The sequence below is a fragment of the Littorina saxatilis genome, linkage group LG7 (assembly GCF_037325665.1).
Source record: "Littorina saxatilis isolate snail1 linkage group LG7, US_GU_Lsax_2.0, whole genome shotgun sequence".
In the NCBI taxonomy this organism is placed as follows: Eukaryota; Metazoa; Mollusca; class Gastropoda; order Littorinimorpha; family Littorinidae; genus Littorina; species Littorina saxatilis.
Genome location: NC_090251.1, coordinates 45707326 through 45728224, shown reverse-complemented (window position 1 = coordinate 45728224; position 20899 = coordinate 45707326). Strand labels below are relative to the sequence as shown.

The window sequence follows — 20899 nt, the reverse complement described above, 5'->3', positions numbered from 1 at the left end:
GGTACGTAGGTGCAGCTGGTGGTGGTTGTGACGCCAGTTGTAGCTTGAGCGACTCTGTCTCCGTGGTGAGGGCAGCGATGCGTGCTTCGAGCCTTGCGATGGAGGGGTCCGGTGCAGCGAAGACTTGTTCAGCTGTTGCTTCAGCAGGGCTATCTTCCCGCATCCATCGCATGGCCTCGCTGGTGACCTCGTCGAAGGTGGCGGCCGGCTTTTCTCGCAGGAAGCGGCACATGTCACGCTTCAGGGATTGTGGGTGGAGTCCTGTGGCGAAGGTCTTGCGCAGCGTATTGTCGTTCAGTGTGTTGGCCTCGGCAGCATTGGTCTTGGCCCACGCAGCGCGTAGGTGGCTGGCGTACTCGCTAACGGACTCGCCGAGACCCTGTTGTCGCCTGTGGAAAGCGGCAGCCAGTGCGACACTATCTCGCTGGTCGCCCCACGTCTGCTCCAAGATGGCGTAAATTTTGGCCGGCGTGTTGACCTCTGCTGCTGGTCGCCTGATGACCTCCTGTCGAGCCCTTCCGTCCAGCGCTCCAAGGATCCATGCCGCTGCAGCAAGTGCAGGGACCGTCTGTAGCTGCAGGATCAGCTTGGCCTCCTGAATAAAAGTCTCGGCGCAGTCGCCCTCGCCGGTGAAACGCCTCAGCTTGCAGAGCCGCAGGTTGGGGGTGTTTGCCTCGTCCACCATGTTTGCCTGTACTGTCTTCTTTCAGTTGATGCTTCTGTATCCTGCTGCGCAGCGCCAAATGTAGTGGAGGAGTGGAAGGGTAGTAGTAGTAGACACACGAAGCCCAAGTCCAAGCGTCTTGTTTCAACTTTTTATTCAAGAAAACAATGCAAGGAAACGTAGAGGCCGAAGGCGAAACCCGTAGACAGCAAAGCAAGTGTAGTGTCGTGTTCAGCTGCTAGGAGCGAATGCATACTCATGCCGGTGTCCGGCCTATACTTATAGCCCCGGCGCGGACTGCACAGAAAGCACCGTCCGCCGAGAATAAAAATCGCCTGAATACGGCCAGAAACACGGAATCTGTGTTTCTTACACTTGCTTTACCCTACGTTATTTAAACAAATACATAACCAATCATAACAAACAATACATCAAATTAAAGCTACGACCTTTAGCTTTCCATTGCAATAGATCACATTTCGTAAAAACTTATATTTATTTAGTAGGATGCAAAAACAATGGTCCTAGTGAAGGCACTGAACCAACTTCAGTGCGGAAAATTACAAAACTCTCTAAACTGGAATAATGGACAAACTCATAAATCATACAGATAAAAAGAAGAACCCTAGACAAACATCATGATATGCGTTACTTGGGGGAAAATTATACATTGACTTAGTACGAAGCGGTAAAGTCCGAAAGTAAATGGAATCGGCTAAATTCCTGCGCGAGTACCTGTCTGCATAAATTAGCAATCTTTGCAGAGGAACCAAGCATCACTCATTACAACCAAATCCTTATAAACAAACTAAAATCATATGCAACATAGGTACGGGATATGTAATAGTGATACAAAAATGACAAAACAATGATTGAAAAGACAAATATGAGTTTGTGAGAATCAATTTCTCTCGATGATACATGAAAACCGGTCAAGGTCAGAGTGACGCTTTGGTCAGTTCGAAGCATTATCGTAAATAACACAATAATATGCAGCCATCCAGCCTAATCAGTGACTTCTATGCAAACCTAAATATAATTAGGACCGTATCAAAGATAAAAGGGACTTTGAAAGATAGAAGTTAGGTAGATATATAAAGAAAGGTATTTTATTAGAATTTGCGCCGGCAATGGTGCGCGCGCAGCATCGTATCGTCTGCTATGGGGTGGGTGAACCCGTTTGTACTGTACACAAGGCTGTTTCGCTATGCGATGATTAGAGTGTTTAGGGTAGCGAAGTGCACTTGGCTACACTTTATTTGGTGTTTAACGTCGTTTTCAACCACGAAGGTTATATCGCGACGAGGGAAAGGGGGGAGATGGGATAGGGGAAAGGGGGGAGATGGGATAGAGCCACTTGTTAAGTGTTTCTTGTTCACAAAAGCACTAATCAAAAAATTGCTCCAGGGGCTTGCAACGTAGTACAATATATGACCTTACTGGGAGAATGCAAGTTTCCAGTACAAAGGACTAAACATTTCTTACATACTGCTTGACTAAAATCTTTACAAACATTGACTATATTCTATACAAGAACCACTCAACAAGGGTAAAAAGTGAAGAATTTTAAGGGTGAGAAAAGGAAAGTAAAAGGACTTTGGGGAGGCAGAAATAGAGAAGAAACAAGAAAAAGATCCTAATTAGGTTCACGGCATCGAGAGTGATGCGACCTTCTCTCAGAAGTTAGTAGAGAAGGCTCCCCCATCCACCACCCGGGGGACGCGCCTCTACGCCAATTAGGGGGCGCGAGGAATACAGAAGTGAGTACAATATTAAAACGTAACCATATATGAATTATATACATATAAAATTCTGTCGCCTTCAAATTCAAACAGTTAGAATATGCAAGACGATCTTAAATTGTAACTACAGGGATGTCTACATAGTCTATCTCTTTTTAAGGAATTCCTTTATTTTGAGCGTATTTTCCACACAGACACAATAAAACTTTATATTTTCCGAATCAGAAAATGAAAATGAAAACACGAATGTTCATTTTATAAGTCTTCAAAAGGTTCAAAAGTAAAGAAAGTGACTATTTAACGGCTTTGTTTTAATTGTAAGCACATTTTTCAATCTATCACAACAAAACCAATATTTTTGGATACAGTAAAAAATAAGGAATACCATGATTTAATTTTTGTTATTAAAATTCCGATTAAAAAAAAAAAAATCCGCATTTTGAATGAACATTTCATGAACTAGTTTTTAAGGTACCAAGCTTAAACGCAATCTCATAGTCTGCACTTGGTCGAAGATTGTGTGACAAAAAAATTCAAGTACATTGAGGAAAACATTTAGCTGTGACAGTGCGGCCTCAACTTTTGCAAACGGGAAAATATGACGTCATCAAAAAGCGCTATAAAAAATCTGAGAAAAACGACACAAGCAAATGCTCCCACAAACATGCAAACCAATTTTAATGCAAATCCGTCCAGTAGTTTTGAGATGTGCTCTGCACAGACAGACACACACACAGACACACATACCTTGGGAGACCAACCTCGCTCTCCGCTCTTGATAAGACATTCAGTCATTACTTGACTGAATGTAACAAAGCTTGTTACTGGTTTCGAAGTCGCGACACAATCGACAAAATGGCTGCCGGTATGACGTCATCAGCTCGTGAGGTCGCCAAGAAGACCAGACGATTGTCGCGCTAGCGAGCACAAACTGCACCTGCTGGCAGATTTAAGACTTCCAAGGATTGATGGGGGACATGTTGGGGAGAGTGGTAGGGGCGGAAGCGAGCGTGTCGTCTTAAAGCCCAGCTTCAGTGGAACAATCTCGGTGCAAGATCACGCCAAGTGCTGTTCTGTGCGTGCATGAACTGCATCCCCCGCTGAACACCATTGTCGGAATAGAAGCTCAAGGCCGTGCGCTTGCTTGCTGTCTCTTCCTTTACGTTGAGAGTAATCGTCCCTCCCGCGTTCAGCATCATGTTCCTCGCCACAGATCTGTCTGAGCTTTACATGGAGCACCCTTTCCCTTGGACATTCAACACAATGGATAGCGTGCGTGGCTGCATGCTGTGTGTGTGTGTGTGTGTGTGTGCGCGTGGCTGTATGCTGTGTGTGTGTGTGTGTGGCTGCATGCTGTGTGTGTGTGTGTGTAGCTGCATGCTGTGTGTGTGTGAGTGTGTGTGTGGCTGCATGCTGTGTGTGTGTGTGTGTGTGTGTGCGCGTGGCTGTATGCTGTGTGTGTGTGTGGCTGCATGCTGTGTGTGTGTGTGTAGCTGCATGCTGTGTGTGTGTGTGTGTGTGGCTGCATGCTGTGTGTGTGTGTGAGTGTATGACTGTGTGTGTGTGTGTGCGTGTGTGTGTGTGTGTGGCTGCATGCTGTGCCTGTGTGTGTGTGTGTGTGGCTGCATGCTGTGTGTGTGTGTGCGTGGCTGCATGCTGTGCGTGTGTGTGTGGCTGCATCAGTGCTGTGTGTGTGTGTGTGTGTCTGCATGCTGTGTGTGTGTGTGTGTGTGGCTGCATGCTGTGTGTGTGTGTGCTGTGTGTGTGTGTGTGTGAGTGGCTGCATGCTGTGTGCGTGGCTGCATGCTGTGTGTGTGCGTGCTGTGTGTGTGTGTGTGTGTGTGTGTGCGCGTGGCTGCATGATGTGTGTGTGTGTGTGTGTGTGTGTGTATGCGTGCGTGCATACGTGCATGCGTGCGTGTGTGTATGAGTACGTGCGCGCACTGTGTGTGTGTGTGTGTGTGTGTGTGTGTGAGTGTATGCGTGCGTACACGCATGAGTGTGTATGTGTGTGTTCGTGTGTGTGTGTGTGTGGGGGGGGGGTGCGCGCAAGAGTGTGTGCAGTGTGTGTGTGTGTGTGTGTATGAGTACGTGTGCGCACTGTGTGTGTGTGTGTGTGTGTGTGTGTCAGAGTGTGTGTGACAAGTATAGAGTTTTGCTGAAATTGGCCAGATGTATGTCAAATTCGGCAACGGCAAAGAGAAGGCGCGTTCGGAGGAAAAACTCACTTCTGACAAAAGTGTCTTTCACATAACCGATTTTTTTCTTATCCAAAGATGTTTGAATGAATAAAGAGCATATTTAGCAGAAAAAACAATGCACTTTTCTAAAAATCGATGTTTCTTATGATAGCGTGGGGCTGAAGAGAGATCACCTTCATTTTAAGCGAACACGTAGTTCTGGTTACTAGCAGGTAAACCGTAAAGACGGCTTGACTATTCACGAAAAACGATCATCATCAAGAGTTGTGACATAAAACTGTTGATGCATTGATAACTTAGTCGCCTGGTAGTCAGATATCTGAACGAGAAATCCAGTGAACTTTAGCCAAGAAAATCTTTTGCTTTCGAAAAACTGCGACTCTGAGATATTCACATTTTTGTATCCACAGAAGTTCCATCTCTCCAAGGAAGATCAAAACAAAAACATGTAGATCTCGCTTCCCCATAAACGGCTCTGTTTGGGAGAAAAAACGACATATCCTCCCTGTAAACACAGAGTTACGAATTCGTCCGGACAATAAGCTGTTTCGGAGGAGCACGAACCGAAAGTGGGTACCACCCAACTGGGTGAAAACAAACCGCGGGATCTGATACGTTGAAATCACAACACATCTCAATTTCAACCAATCCAACATCGCGGCTGACTCTCACCCGATTGGTAACTTTCTTGTGCACCTTGGCCCGCGGTAGCTGAGTTAGTTTTGAGACAAGCATTTTATACACTGAAAATACATCAAATGAGGTTGGACAAAACTGGATTCCTTAAACATTTTATACGCTGAAAATACATCAAATGAGGTTAGACAAAATTGGATTCCTTAAACATTTTATACGCTGAAAATACATCAAATGAGGTTAGACAAAACTGGATTCCTTAAACATTTTATACGCTGAAAATACATCAAATGAGGTTAGACAAAACTGGATTCCTTAAACATTTTATACGCTGAAAATACGTCAAATAAGGTTAGACAAAACTGGATTTCTTAAACATTTTATACACTGAAAATACATCAAATGAGGTTGGACAAAACTGGATTCCTTAAACATTTTATACGCTGAAAATACATCAAATGAGGTTAGACAAAACTGGATTCCTTAAACATTTTATACGCTGAAAATACGTCAAATGAGGTTAGACAAAACTGGATTCCTTAAACATTTTATACGCTGAAAATACGTCAAATAAGGTTAGACAAAACTGGATTTCTTAAACATTTTATACACTGAAAATACATCAAATGAGGTTCGACAAAACTGGATTCCTTAAACATTTTATACGCTGAAAATACATCAAATGAGGTTAGACAAAACTGGATTTCTTAAACATTTTATACACTGAAAATACATCAAATGAGGTTCGACAAAACTGGATTCCTTAAACATTTTATACACTCAAAATACATCAAATAAGGTTCGACAAAACTGGATTTCTTTAACATTTTATACACCGTAAATACGACAAAACTCGATTCCTTAGACATTTTATACACTGAAAATACATCAAAAAAGGTTCGACAAAAGTGGTTTTCTTAAACATTTTAATTTATACACTGAAATTACATCAATTAAAGTTCGACAAAACTGGATTTCTTTTACAATTTATACACGGATAATATATAAATTAGGGGTCGACAAAACTTGATTTCTTAAACATTTTTTTAAACTAAAAATGTGTCACTTTTTTGTGAATTTATAAACAGGTAACCTCAGTCCTATCATTTGAAATAAATATCCTCTGTTTAAAACATTGAAAAAACAACTCTCATTGCCAACAACTTGATTATGCGAAACATAAAAACAATCATATTTACACAGACGTTCACAAATGCTCGATGACCAAGTTATTTTTTTCCCTGCAATCAAAGGAAAACAACACTCTTTTTGCTTTGATGGTTATCTGCTTTTATCCATTTTTTTACTCATTTCAATTGATCATCGAATATGAATGTAAATAAATTGGAAATCGTCTCAATAGCCGACTTGCACAACACACCGCCGAGAAAGCTCTTTTGCCTCAGAGGAAATTTACAATAGTACTGTACAACTTACTACTAACATTACACAAGGGAAAAAAACTATCATTATTTACATTATTTACATCACCTTATATGGATAGTATTGAACTGCCCGTTTTGGATGAGTGTCTTGCGAATTTGACAAGTTTCCAAGCATCCATATTAAAGGCACAGTAAGCCTCCCGTAAACCATCACAGAGCTCCCCGAGCGTCTACATACAGTACAAGCATACTTCCATTTAAACGCTCACCGAACGGGAACATCCTGGCTGCTTTCTGTCGAGCGTGAGAAATTTTCAAAGAATTTATTTTCGTGGACTTGGCCCTTTACAACAATGGCGCCTCGTTTTGGTGCTGGACGGCTGTTATGAATATCCCGGAAATCACGCCCGGACAGTAAGCCTCCCGTAAACCATCACAGATACTGTCAGGCTTTTACACACAGTACAAACACCCTTCCATTTGAACGCTCACCAAACGGGAACATCCTAGGTGCCCTACGTAAATAGCGAGCAATTTTTAAAGAATTAATTTTGCAGATTGTCTCGAACACTTTTTGGACCCATCCTGAACTCAGGTCAAAAATGAGTTACTTCCCTTAAACTGGTGATAGCCGTGGATCGATGATAATCAGAATGTTTTTGGACCGTGGTGCGTTTTTGCGCTAGACCTAACTTTTAAAATCTAAATAATAAATTGACAGCGTGTTTTCATCAAGACAAGATCAGTTCAATTCGAAGTTGTGAAAGTTTGAAAAAAGAAATGCCCGGAAGCAGGGTCACGCAAGGGTCGTAGCAGACGACGGTTTATGCGCCATATCGCCGTTCCTCTCAACAGTCAAAAGCCATCGATAGAGTTCTTGTGAACCACAGCCGTTTGTTTCGTGCATAAAAACGTGCTATTGTAGATAAGCTCACATCGAGTCGCATTCAAATGACTAACTGACGACTACATTGTGAAAAAGGGAAACTGGATCACACGGGTTCACGATGGCTCAGGGGTAAGATAAACCACGCAAAAATAAATTCTTTGAAAATTGTTCGCTCTTTACGGAGGGCACCAAGGATGTTCTCAATCGGTGAGTGTTTAAATGAAAGGGTGTTTGTACTGTGTGTAAAAGCCTGACCGTATCTGTGATGGTTTACGGGAGGCTTACTGTGCCTTTAAACCTTTCACTTTGATCCTTTCTCTCCAAAATTAATATTTATTTTCTAAACATGTCTTTTCAAACACACTGAATGCTGCTTCACTAAATGATAAATCGCTCAAGTGCTGCATGTACATCCACTGTTAACAAATCAGTAATTTGCATCAAATCATCACGCACTTCGTCCGAATTCATCAACTGCATAAAAGGTTCAACACAATCTTACTTCCAATTAAAGCTTCACATGTGAAACCTGGGAAAAAAACATTCTTATGGCAAATGAGCAGATTCAGTTCTAATTCTTTCTGCAACATTTAACTTACCTCTACCGACCATTTAATCAAACAAATATGCTGACACTTAAAAGAACTATCAACGCTATTTAGCCGTATTCATTGATACACAAATCTAAGACACTGCATGTTTGGCGAATATTGGCTAAATGTTTAAAAAAAAAAATTCAATAATTTAAGTTATTGAGACATCCCAGTGCACTAAGGGATTTATAGAGCAAATCGAGAAAATTCATTATTGAACGAAGCGCATAGCGCTGAGTTCAATAATTATTTTCGAGATTTGCTCTATAAATCCCTTAGTGCACTGGGATTGTTTCAATAACGATATTGTCAGTACCGCCATAGAAAAAAGAAGATTCCAAACGCACATTTTGCTACGCGCATTTGAATATAGGCATAACTGTGTCGTTAGGTCGTGTACAGTAAGATCTACTTTTGTGTGGGGTGTCTCAAGTGTGTCGTGCTTTCGTCACACGCATTTCAATTTCTGTTGGTAAATTCCAGTGTAGCGTTAAGCTGAACAGTGATGATCTTTCAGAGAGACCTCATTTGAACTCGGAGAAAGGACTGTGCTCTTCGTTATTTGCGATTCGAAACCTCCAGTCGAGCTTCGACGGATTGACTGTGCGGAGTGACTCCCCTTGAATTGACTCGAAGGACTCGACGGTTAGCACATTTTCAAAATAAATGTGGCATATTTCTCGTGTTGTATCTTCACTCATCGGGGAGTCTGATACTATATGAACGGTAAGAATGCTCTGAACCCTACACGTATTGTATCCCCATCGTTTTTTCGTTCACATTTGCCCAACATGTTAATTTGCTGAGCGGGGTTTATGTCGTCTGCTAGGCTAGGGCAACAGAACCACTGCAGTCTGCACTGAGTCTGCACGCATGAGGCAGGCTGGTAATAAGTCTTATATATGGTAAGAACGTTCTGAACCCTACACTTTTTCGATTACGATTGTTCTTGCCTTGAAATAATAATTCGGAAACCATTCATTTACTGAACTGATGCAGTCGTATTTCAGTGTAGTCTGCTACGTATGACAAAGTCGATCGAGTCAGTCTTCCAAACTGGTCTAGCTGGTACGTTATCGGAATAACACTTGTGTTTTCTGTTGGCCGCTGGGAATTGTATACTAACTCATCATTTGGTAATGTGGATGATAAGCTACATGCCACTAACACGGCATATGAGAAGAATCTAGATGCAAGTCGGCGAAAATTAGATGAAACACAGCGGCTTCTATTTTTAGATCAGTGGCACAGGCACATGCAATCTGTCAGAAAAAAACCCACTTCTGCTTTAATTGAGAAGCTGGAAATTTATGGTTATTTGGTATTGTGGAGAATATAAGCTACATGTCATTAATTAATTCTGAGGATGAGAGCACAGTCTCGCTTAGGCAAAGGGCGGAAGAATACGCTCTGTGAAAAAAAGTTAGCGCACTCCAAGAGTGCGCTAACAGTTTTAGCGCATCGCCATTAGCCAATCAACTGGTTCACATCAGTCATGTGACACCAGTACTTACTGACAATTGTTATTATTATTTTTTTAAATACATATGTAAGAGGTTCACATTTAAATGTGTACATAACACTGTTTAAATCTTGAAATGTATATTCATTTATTCCAGTTTGTGCAGAGTCACTTTGTAAAGAGATTTCGTTTAGTAAAAATTCTGATTATCTCCCCTGCACTACTCCTTAGTCTATATCTCCGTGTTTGAGGATAACTCTGGTGTGACAAGTGTGCTTGTCTTCCCCTGCCACTGAAAACGTCTGTCTTGTGCAGGGATACACAATTTCTAATCATTAATGCAATTTTTGTATTAAACATTTAAAGTTTAGTATTTTGGAATCTTCTCCTATGTTAGTAATGAATATTTAGAGTTTTTTGAGGCACTAAAAGTAGTTGAGTGCAAAGAACTAGTTTTGTCTGGCTACAGGATAAGACAGTGCTTATCCTGCAATTCTGGAACTTTTCCAACCATTTTCTGCCATTTTTCCCTTTGACTCCAAGAGAGGAGCACGTTTTTAGTGATGATGATGATGACGTTTTCCATATGCCTGCTTTGACAGAACTTAAGGTATGTCTGTGTGCTTTTAATAGTTTTATTCATTCTTGTATTTATGTATGAAATTGTTGTTTTAGGACTGTGTTTTTAGGATTTTATAATGTATTTGTCTTGGTTTTCTGGAAGGTCTACATGCTAGGTAGTTTCCAGACAACAGAAAGTGAAAAACGTTATTTTGTTCACAAACTATGTTCTTCTTTTATTCCTAGTATGAACAGAAACGTTTTCTTTAGAATGATTGTATTGTTTGGCAAACAATGTGGTGAATTTTCGAGTTTTACTGAGAATTCTATGGCTGTCTGGAAGAGGAAGATTTCCCACCAAAGATCTGTGTTTATTTTTAGAATCATAAGTAAACCGGATATAGCATTGCCGAGTCAAGGTTGTAGGAGTGTTTCCGGTGTAAACAAAGCAGACGACAACAGATTCAGAACATATGTTTCTATTCCATCTTTGTCACTTTTCCTTGTGTGGTTTCTCCTACATTTGAGTGCAATGCACATATGTGGTGTGCTATTCTTGTGTAACTTGTAGTTTTCTGATGATTGATATTATTTTATTGGAAGTTTTTCCTTGGTTTTGAACTTAGGTTATTTTCCTGTGTTTGTTCGTATTGCTTCAACTTTAAGAGTTGAGTACATGAAAGAATTTTATGACATTACAATGTATATTTTCAGCTGTACTGTTTGTACTACAAATGCTGTCATGTGGCTGAGGGCGTACCTGACGAGGCTGGTGTCCCGAGATTTTTTATTGAGGGTTTTCCGGTTATCCTTTTCGTCCGGAGTTTTCTGCATCCTGAATAAACTGGACTGTTCATCTTCCAATGGTGTCTTGTGACGTGCCTGGATGGATGTTCACACGTATATAAAAACACGTGGTGTAAGAAGAGATGACTCGTTCACAAAAGTCAGATTTTGCATTCAACAGAAACAGCCAGAGAAAAAGATCGAGATCGATAAATCAATAATCAGGGTGTCAGCGTTTCAGCTATACATGTACTCTGAAGGATTAGCCTCTTCTTGAAGCGAAGCGATCGGATGCAAGTGATCTGATTGGTTCAATTCACCAGAACAAGGCGGTTGGGTCAAATGTTAGGAGGTTTCTGATTGGTCGCTCTAGATATCATGAGTGACAGGCGAAGGCTGAGGAGCGTGACAATTGGACGATTCAGCGGGTGGGTGTGGCAGGTAGAGTTTTGAATGGCATGTTCCAATCTCGGCCGCGTTAGTTGACTGATTTGTGCGCGCATGCACCAAGTCGTTCGGAGAAGCGATGGGCTGAAGGTAGTCTTTCGAATAGATGTTTATCCCTTGTGCGCGTATTGGCTGTTTAGTAACTGCAGGTGTAGATTCACTTGGAGAGGCAATCGGATGAAGGTAATCTTGTGACTGGCTGGTTGCCAATAGCTCTACGCGCACTAGCTGTTTAGTAGCTTCAGGTGTTGATTCACTTGGAGAGGCAATGGGATGAAGGTAATCTTGTGACTGGCTGGTTGCCAATAGCTCTACGCGCACTAGCTGTTTAGTAGCTTCAGGTGTAGATTCACTTGGAGAGGCAATGGGATGAAGGTAATCTTGTGACTGGCTGGTTGCCCATTGCTCTACGCACACTGGCTGTTTAGTAGCTTTGAGTGTAGATTCACTTGGAGAGGCAATGGGATGAAGGTAATCTGTCGAGTGTCTGTTTCCAGTTTCCTTCGTAGCAGCTGATTGGTGCATACATTTATTGAGGGAAGCAGCCGAATGCAAGATATCTGTTGGTTGGTTAGTTCCAATGTGCAGGCTAACTGGAACAGCAGGTAGTTCTCTTGGTGAGGCAACAGGTCGTAAGTAGTCCTTGGGGGGTTCTGCAACAGAAACAACAACAATAAATAACCTAGCTAGTCCCAACAAGGAAGCGCCGAGAACACGCGACAGATATAAACGTACCTAACCTGGTGTGGTTTTTTAAATTTGAATTAACAACATCAGAGAACAATGTGAGCTGGACAAATCCTTCCCACCTAATCCCCTCAAGGTCATCCACCGGTTATGCAAATCAATCCTTCTTCCTCTACTAAAATGTTGCAGTCTACCTGTCTCAGATTCAGTGATTTCCCAGTACACATGTTCAGACTCTCTCTCGGCGTTTGGTAAAGACGAGTCGTTCCGTTGTGTACCATCTGTCTGAGCGTTGTAGAATGTACGTTTTCGTCCTGTGAGAACAGAATGTATGTTAACGAATTGTCCTCAGAAAATGTCTTCAACTACCAAATAACCCATGTTAGTGCATTGTGCTGATTGTATTTTACCTTTCCAGTGTGTGTGTGTGTGTGTGTCTGTGTCTGTGTGTCTGTGTGTCGGTGCGTGTGTCTGTGTGTGTGTGTATCTGGGTATGTCTGTGTCTGTGTGTGTGTATGTGTAAGTCACCAATCACACGAAAAATTACCAGCTAACCAACCCAACAACAACAAAAACTAATCATGACATATTTTACGGATTATCAAGATTGCATTTAGGTCACGGTGACAGAATATTCGTAACAAGTACGATTGTAACGAAAAATTAATCAGATGAAGCCAACGTTCTAAACAATAGACAACAGAACGAATGTAAGTTTAGTTATCAAGCAGAAACTGACAAAATCCCATCCAAAAAAGAACATAAAGCTTACTTTTTTTGATGACGAAGACAGCAATGACGACAGCAATGACGAAAGCGATGATGACACCAGCGACAATGCCAGCAATGGCACCAACCCCCAAGGACGCTTGTTCAGAATCAGCGACTATTTGATAGGAAAACAACATTATTAAAATGCCCCTGGTGCACATTGTAAAGCACACAAAACATAACTGAAAAGCATAAATTACACCACTCATCATTGAAAAGCACACTTTGAAAAGGAAATCAGTTTGACACCGAAAAGAACACGGTATAACATCGAAAATCAAACAGTATCAGTGCCAGTATGACATTACTCAATACTGAAAAGAACACAATGCAGCACTGAACATTACTGTACACATTTTAACACTGAAAAGGACTCAGAATAACATTAAACAACACTGAAAAGAACTCAGTATCACATGAAACAACCCTGAAAAGGACACAGTATGACATAGAACAACACTGAAAAGGACACAGTATGACATTAAACAACACTGAAAAGGACACAGTATGACATTAAACAACACTGAAAAGGACACAGTATGACATTAAACAACACTGGAAAGGACACAGTATGACATTAAACAACACTGAAAAGGACACAGTATGACATTAAACAACACTGAAAAGGACACAGTATGACATTAAACAACCCTGAAAAGGACTCAGTATGACATTAAACAACCCTGAAAAGGACTCAGTATGACATTAAACAACCCTGAAAAGGACACAGTATGACATTAAACAACACTGAAAAGACCTCAGTATGACATAGAACAACACTGGAAAGGACTCAGTATGACATTAAACAACCCTGAAAAGGACTCAGTATGACATAGAACAACACTGAAAAGGACACAGTATGACATTAAACAACACTGAAAAGGACACAGTATGACATTAAACAACACTGGAAAGGACACAGTATGACATTAAACAACACTGAAAAGGACACAGTATGACATTAAACAACACTGGAAAGGACACAGTATGACATTAAACAACACTGAAAAGGACACAGTATGACATTAAACAACACTGAAAAGGACACAGTATGACATTAAACAACCCTGAAAAGGACACAGTATCACATTAAACAACACTGAAAAGGACACAGTATAATCTGGTGTCATCTGAGCTCCAAGTTTGCCATTAAATTCTGTTTTTAGAATCAGAGTTTTTAGTACAAAAATGTACCAATTTTTGCTTTTTTGAAGAAAAAAATATATACATGTATTATATGGTTTAAATTTGTAAAAAAATTGATCTGTTGAGACAAACAGGAAAATGTAACTTGTAACACAATCTGTGCAATCTGGTTTACTTTCAAACATAAAAGTTCAATAACTGAGGCGGGCGGTAGCAGTGCGTGAACAAAGTACGGAAAGTTTTCGCGGGCTTTTGCGTAAAGGCCAAAGTAACCGGTGCTTTTTTTGTGTGCCTCCCCCCTTTATTTTTTCGGCGGACACTTTTGCATTTTCGGCGGAAAAAAAAAAATCGGACAATTCCCATGCCTGGTTGTTGTTGTTGTTGTTGTTGTTGTTGTTGTTGTTGTTGCGGTTGCGGTTGCGTGCGTGCGTGCGTGTGCGTGCGTGTGCGTGCGTGTGTGTGTGTGTGTGTGAAGAGTGAAGAGTCAGTGTAATTAGATAGGGCAGAACACGTATACATAAAAATAACTCCTTTATTCACACTACAATCCACTTCATGACAAAGGAGAGTGTTACACGACACTTGAGATTGCCACAAGTTCTCAAACGCCGTATAGTTGTGTTCTTTTATTCTACGTCGCCCGTCTTCGCAGCAACAGAAAACAACTCGTCAAATTGAGTTCGAGGATTTATTCAGCATTCAATACATACAACTGCACAACGTAGCAGAACTCAAATAGAAGCTTTTTTAAAATTCAAATCGCGCTAGCATATATAGTAAATACTCAATCTCGAGAATATTCCAGACCGAACATGATACAACTACATTATACGAGCCGTGCATGGACTAAACTAGCGACATTCTCTCTGACGTACATCAAAAGCGCCGACACACTTAATCCGAACGAACGCCACGAACTCACGACTAAAACAGCATGGTAAACAACTTGTTTTGACAGGACTAGAAAGTTCACCTGCATTCTCGTCCAACATAAATATTGTGTTTACAAAATATAATATCGGTACTTTCCCACAAAGTAAAAATAAGTCAACTACATGCAACACACAAAACTGAACCAAAGCTCAGCAACGGTAGCGTTTCCTAACATTACCCCCAACACAAGAAGAAATTTACCTAATTTCTTTCAATCATTGAAACGCTACTTGTACACATATTATGTATACATAACAGATTGAAATCCAGGTATGTACATTAGTCTGTCGGAGAATGAACACAGTTTTACTCACATACTCGGCTGAGAAAATCTGCTCCAACATTGTCTGAACCCTTAATCGATTCCACTCGCATATCAAAGTTCTGCAAGTACATCACCCACCTCATGATACGATTATTCACAAACTTCGCAGAGTTCAGGTAGGTGAGGGGTTTGTGATCAGTCTGAAGCACGAATTTCACCCCTTGGAGGTAGAGTTCAAATTTCTTGATTCCCCACACGATGGCTAAACACTCTTTCTCCATGGTCGAGTAGTTCTTCTCGGCTCCTGACAGCTTCTTGCTGGCATAGCTGACCGGAAACGGTTTACCTCCATGTTCTTGCATCAGCATGGCGCCGATCCCTTCGTCCGATGCGTCTGTACGCAAGATGAACTCTTTGGCAGTATCAGGAAGGCGTAGCACCGGGTCTCGTGACATCAGGTCGCGCACGGTCTGGTATGCCTTCTCCTGAGCTGGTCCCCAGAGTATTCGGTTGGGGCATCCTTTTCGGGTCATGTCCGACAAAGGCGCCGTTATGGCGGCGAAGTTTGGAATGAACTCTCTGTAGTACCCAGCCAATCCAAGGAAGGATCGCACCTGCTTCTTGGTTTCAGGACGTGGCGCATTGAGGATCTTGGTGACGTTTTCCAACAAAAGCCCCTTTTGACCTTCTTTCAGTGAATGACCTATGAAGTCAACGTTGTCGGTCCCCAAAATGCACTTGCTGGGTCTCACGGTCAGATTAGCTTTTGTCAGGCGGGAAAACAATTCCCTCAAAGTCTCCAGATGCTCCGCAAAGGTCTCCGTGTGGACTAGCAGATCATCCCAGTAGTACGCAACATTCTTCATTCCTTTGAGCATTTTTCGCATTCCCCTCGTAAGGGTAGCACCACTGTTCACCATGCCAAAAGGCATCCGCAGGCACTCATACGTTCCGTCTGGAGTTGCAAAGGCGGTCTTTGGTATGTCCTCTTCGCGCACAGGAATTTGCCAATACCCCTTGCTGAGGTCGATCTTTGAGAAGATCTTGCTGCCGGTTAACTGTCGGAATAGATCAGTTGCCGTCGGCATTGGTTCAGGGTCAAACACGGTGATCTTATTGACTTTCCTAAAGTCAATGCATACCCTGTTTGTGCCGTCTTTCTTCTTGACAACAACAACGGGAGATGAGTAAGGGGATGATGATTCACGGATGACCCCCATCTTCAACATGTTGTCGATGTCCTTCTTCAAGGATTCCCGAGCCTGAAACGGGATAGGGTATGGTTTTGAGCGAACAGGAACGTCAGATGTGAGGTGGACTTCATGTTCGACCAAGGACGTAGAGCCTGGAACATCAGAGAACCTATGGGTGAAGTCGCCCATAAAATCATGCAGCTCCTTCTGCTGGTCTTCTGTCAGGTCAGGTCCTAACTTGACGTCATCCACTCCCTCTTTCTTGTGGAGGTCTCCCAACTCCAGTAGTTCCTCACCGTCGAACTCGTCTAGTTCGGCTGGTTCTTCCACCATTGCTGCGACCTGTACTGCTTCCGGAGGTCTCTCCACATACAGTTTCAGGAGGTTAGCGTGGTAGATCTTGGACTTCTTGCCGACATTCACCTTGTAGTCGTTGATCCCTACCACGGCCTCAACCTCGTATGGGCCTTTCCACTGCATCAGTAGTTTGTTGTGATCAGTGGGAAGCAGTATCAGCACTTTGTTACCTGGTGTAAACTTCCTGTTTACGGCTTTGCGGTCGTAGTAGTGCTTTCCGCTATCCTGAGACTTTCTCAAGTTTTCTCTCGCAATCTCGAGAGTCTCCTCCAGTTCCTCTCGCAACGCGAACACGTACTGGTAACTGTTCTTCACTTCAGGTGTGTCCACATCTTTCGTCCACAATTCCTTTAGTATCTGCATCGGGCCTCTCACGGTCCGCCCGTACATCAGCTCGAACGGGGAGAATCCAGTGGACTCTTGTGGCACCTCCCTGTATGCAAATAGCAAGGCATTGATGTAGCGATGCCACTGCCTTGGCTGCTCACTGCATAGTTTCTTAAGCGTGGACTTCAGCGTCGCATTGAATTTTTCGACCAGCCCATTGCACATCGGGTGATAGGCTGTCGTAGTCAAGTGACGAATGCTCAGCAGCCTGTTGACCTCTTCCATGCATTCAGAGACAAACTGTGTCCCCAGGTCTGTGAGGATCTCTTCAGGAACCCCAATTCTGCTGAAAATGTCCACAAGTGCCTCGGCAACAGTCTCGGTGTCAATTTTCTTCAGAGGCACGGCTTCTGGGTACCTGGTTGCATAGTCTACCAGGGTCAGTACCCAACGATGACCCGCTTCACTTGGCGGTTTTATCTCGCCGATGAGGTCAATGGCCACCCTCTTGAAAGGTCGGTCGATCAAAGGCATCTTCTGCAACGGCACTTTCGGGACCCTTCCTCGAGGTATGGTTTTCTGGCAAATATCGCACGATCGGCAGAATCGAGTCACATCTGCATGCAGTCCTGGCCAGTAAAACGCAGCCTGGATTCTGTCCGATGTCTTCTTGACACCCAGGTGACCTCCCATAATAGAGTCGTGGGCCACCTCCATCACCTGGCGCCTAAGTGGTTGAGGCACCAGAACTTGACGTAATGGCTTCCCACCGTTGACTCTCGCGTGCTGGAACACTCTGTACAGAATCTTGGCCTTCACTTCAAATTGCACAGTGCCTTCGCCCTTAGTCATCTCCTTGACAGGACGACTCCTGTACTTTGTTAAGGTCGAATCAGCTTCCTGTAGCTGAATCAGCTGATCCCTGTCCACGACAGCAGTTGCAGAACTGTTGGTGACCCTGAGTGGCGTAGTTGTTTTGTCCTTCTTCGCCTGGGCTCTGGTCGTCACAGCGCTTACAACCTGCGGCTGGTCGCGGCGATGCACAGTTGCTCTGTCATCTCGTAACAGTTCGCTGATATCTTCATTCGCGAATGGCAGTGGGTCTTCCTCCTCAACAGCAGGCTGAGCTGCGCCCATTCTCCATTCGACATCAGGGTCATCAGGACGTCTCGCACCCCCAATGTTCCCAATTAATAGATCGTACAAGGGCTTCTTCAGGCAGACGGCCTCAACTTCTCCGGTGAAGTCTGGAGTATCGATCTGGTCCTTCCCGTCACTGAATGCTGGAAGTTTCGATGCCCTGTGTAGCATTTGCTGCTGGTTATCTCTTTGGCGTGGTGCCTCGTGCTGATTTTGAACACACACCATTTCTGTCTGAAGCTCTAAGCGCTTCATCTCCATTTTTATTTGGAGCTCTAAGCGTTTCAGCTCTATTTGCCTTTCTTCACGCTGTGCTTCTCTTTCTCTTTCTTCACGCTGCGCCTGTCTTTCTTTTTCTTCACGCTGCGCTTGTCTTTCTTTATCTTCACGCTGCGCTTGTCTTTCTTCACGCTGCGCTTGTCTTTCTTTTTCTTCTCGCTCACGCTGCGCTTGTCTTTCTTTTTCTTCTCGCTCACGCTGCGCTTGTCTTTCTTCACGCTGCGCCAGCAGTCGTGTCTGGGACTCGACGAACTCCGTCAACTGCTTGCCTTTTAGTCCCAGTTCAATTCCTTTTCCCCAGAACTCAGCCATTCTGGTCTTTTCCGGTGCGTTCGTCTGTATTCTTTCACAGCCCCGAACGTAGACGAATGTAGTCTTCTAAAAGAACACAGTCTCTACTGCACCTCCGATGCTTCTCTCGTCGCTGTTCACCTTCGTAGACGCAGGCTGCCACCCTCCTCGTCTAACGTGACGGCGCACTCTGCTCACGATACGTACGCGACGTACCTCAGTCGTATTCCGTAGTATTAATGCACTAGATCCGCGACGAAGTCCGTCTCGTCCAAACGGCAGCTAACCTCTGTAATCCCGATACACTCCGGCGTCGCTCACCGTACCGAGCTGCGGCGATTACCAAACTCTTCACCAGTCACACCGAATCCACGGTTCCGTAGTCTCAATACTGATCCCTCAGGATACACCCGATTGATGGCTACCTCCTGTGACTGTCTTGACACTAGTCCTTGTTGCTGGAAAACCCTTGGCGTTAAACGTAGATCCTTGGCTTGGCCCCCAATTGTTACACGACACTTGAGATTGCCACAAGTTCTCAAACGCCGTATAGTTGTGTTCTTTTATTCTACGTCGCCCGTCTTCGCAGCAACAGAAAACAACTCGTCAAATTGAGTTCGAGGATTTATTCAGCATTCAATACATACAACTGCACATCGTAGCAGAACTCAAATAGAAGCTTTTTTAAACATTCAAATCGCGCTGGCATATATAGTAAATACTCAATCTCGAGAATATTCCAGACCGAACACGATACAACTACATTATACGAGCCGTGCATGGACTAAACTAGCGACATTCTCTCTGACGTACATCAAAAGCGCCGACACACTTAATCCGAACGAACGCCACGAACTCACGACTAAAACAGCATGGTAAACAACTTGTTTTGACAGGACTAGAAAGTTCACCTGCATTCTCGTCCAACATAAATATTGTGTTTACAAAATATAATATCGGTACTTTCCCACAAAGTAAAAATAAGTCAACTACATGCAACACACAAAACTGAACCAAAGCTCAGCAACGGTAGCGTTTCCTAACAGAGAGCATTGTTACATATTTTGATAAGAGCAAGATGACAATAAGAGTTACAACTTACCCCGTTCTCCCCCACTGTGATTGGTGGTCGAAGACTTCTGCGTGGGCTGCGTCTCGGGTACTTGTACACAAATATTAATAGGTAAATGAATGTAATTTGGGGGACAATGAACTGGCATGAAAATCAGACGAATGAGCTTCCACAGCAAATGTGAACAAAGTGAAACATTATACTCATTCACAGACACACAGATATAGATGGACTGAAATCCAAAACAGATAGACTGCTTACGTTTCAAAATCAAGACTCAAAAATAAGGTCGGCTAAATAAATGGAAAGTCTAAATAAAACAAGAAATTCCTCCGAGGTAGGAAAAACACCCCCGTCAAAGGGAAATAACCTTCTCAGTTGGTGGCAGTGACTGAGTGAGAATGGTTATTTCCCTTTGACCATTAAGATGTCCCTCTATAAGTCCTTGTATAATTTTAATCCACCAATAACTCCCTAACCGTGTGTTTGACTGGTCCCAATTTTTGTAAGGACCGTCTCAGGAATGTATAGAACCTGTTCACCAAGTTTGGTGACGATCGGTCCGTTCATTCTTGAGATCTATATGCGAACACAAACAAACAAACACATGGACCGAATCCTATACACACCCCTATACCGGGGGTGTAATAAAATGTACCAAATTCTCAGTAAAATGCAATACAATATTATACTGTTACTTCTAAAGTACTAAATGAAAGTTTCTTTGATTTTCTAACAACAACAAAAATTAAAAACACATTCACCACGGATAAAATATAACTGCAGCAATTGGTCCTATTCTTAAATAGACGAATTCAGGTCATGTCTGTTGGTTGGCCAAAGAAGAATTGCGCCCCTTTCGAAACAGTCAGCTTAACAGTCGCCGTTAGGCTATGTGGTTTCAAGTCATCAAGGCTGTTTAGAAAAGATGTCATCTGCTAAATATGACGGTCGCAGAGGCCGAGTGGTTAAGGCTCCAGCCTCCAAGCGGAAGGTCGTGGGTTCGAATCCCGGCCGCGCCTGGTGGGTTAAGGGTAGAGACTTTTCCGATCTCCCAGGTCAACGTATGTGA

At 42.9% G+C, this 20899-nt stretch overlaps 1 protein-coding gene across 1 annotated transcript; it reads right to left on the bottom strand.

Annotated features, from left to right (window-relative positions):
* Window positions 1-5830: 5830 nt before the first annotated feature.
* On the bottom strand, window positions 5831-20054 carry LOC138971590 (uncharacterized). The gene is made up of 4 exons (XM_070344348.1): window positions 19858-20054; window positions 12826-12939; window positions 12248-12367; window positions 5831-12019 (listed from the first exon to the last, which is right to left on the bottom strand). Exons 1-4 carry the CDS (start codon window positions 19973-19975, stop codon window positions 11289-11291), a joined length of 1083 nt encoding a protein of 360 aa, XP_070200449.1. The 5' UTR covers window positions 19976-20054; the 3' UTR covers window positions 5831-11288.
* Window positions 20055-20899: the final 845 nt, after the last annotated feature.

Coding starts and splice junctions, on each gene's coding strand:
- LOC138971590 (XM_070344348.1), bottom strand. CDS start 19,975: ATGCCAGTTCATTGTCCCCCAAATTACATTCATTTACCTATTAATATT. Junction 12,368..12,825: donor TGTCTTCGTCATCAAAAAAA/GTAAGCTTTATG, acceptor CTGTTCTCACAG/GACGAAAACGTACATTCTAC. Junction 12,020..12,247: donor AATCACTGAATCTGAGACAG/GTAGACTGCAAC, acceptor TTTCTGTTGCAG/AACCCCCCAAGGACTACTTA.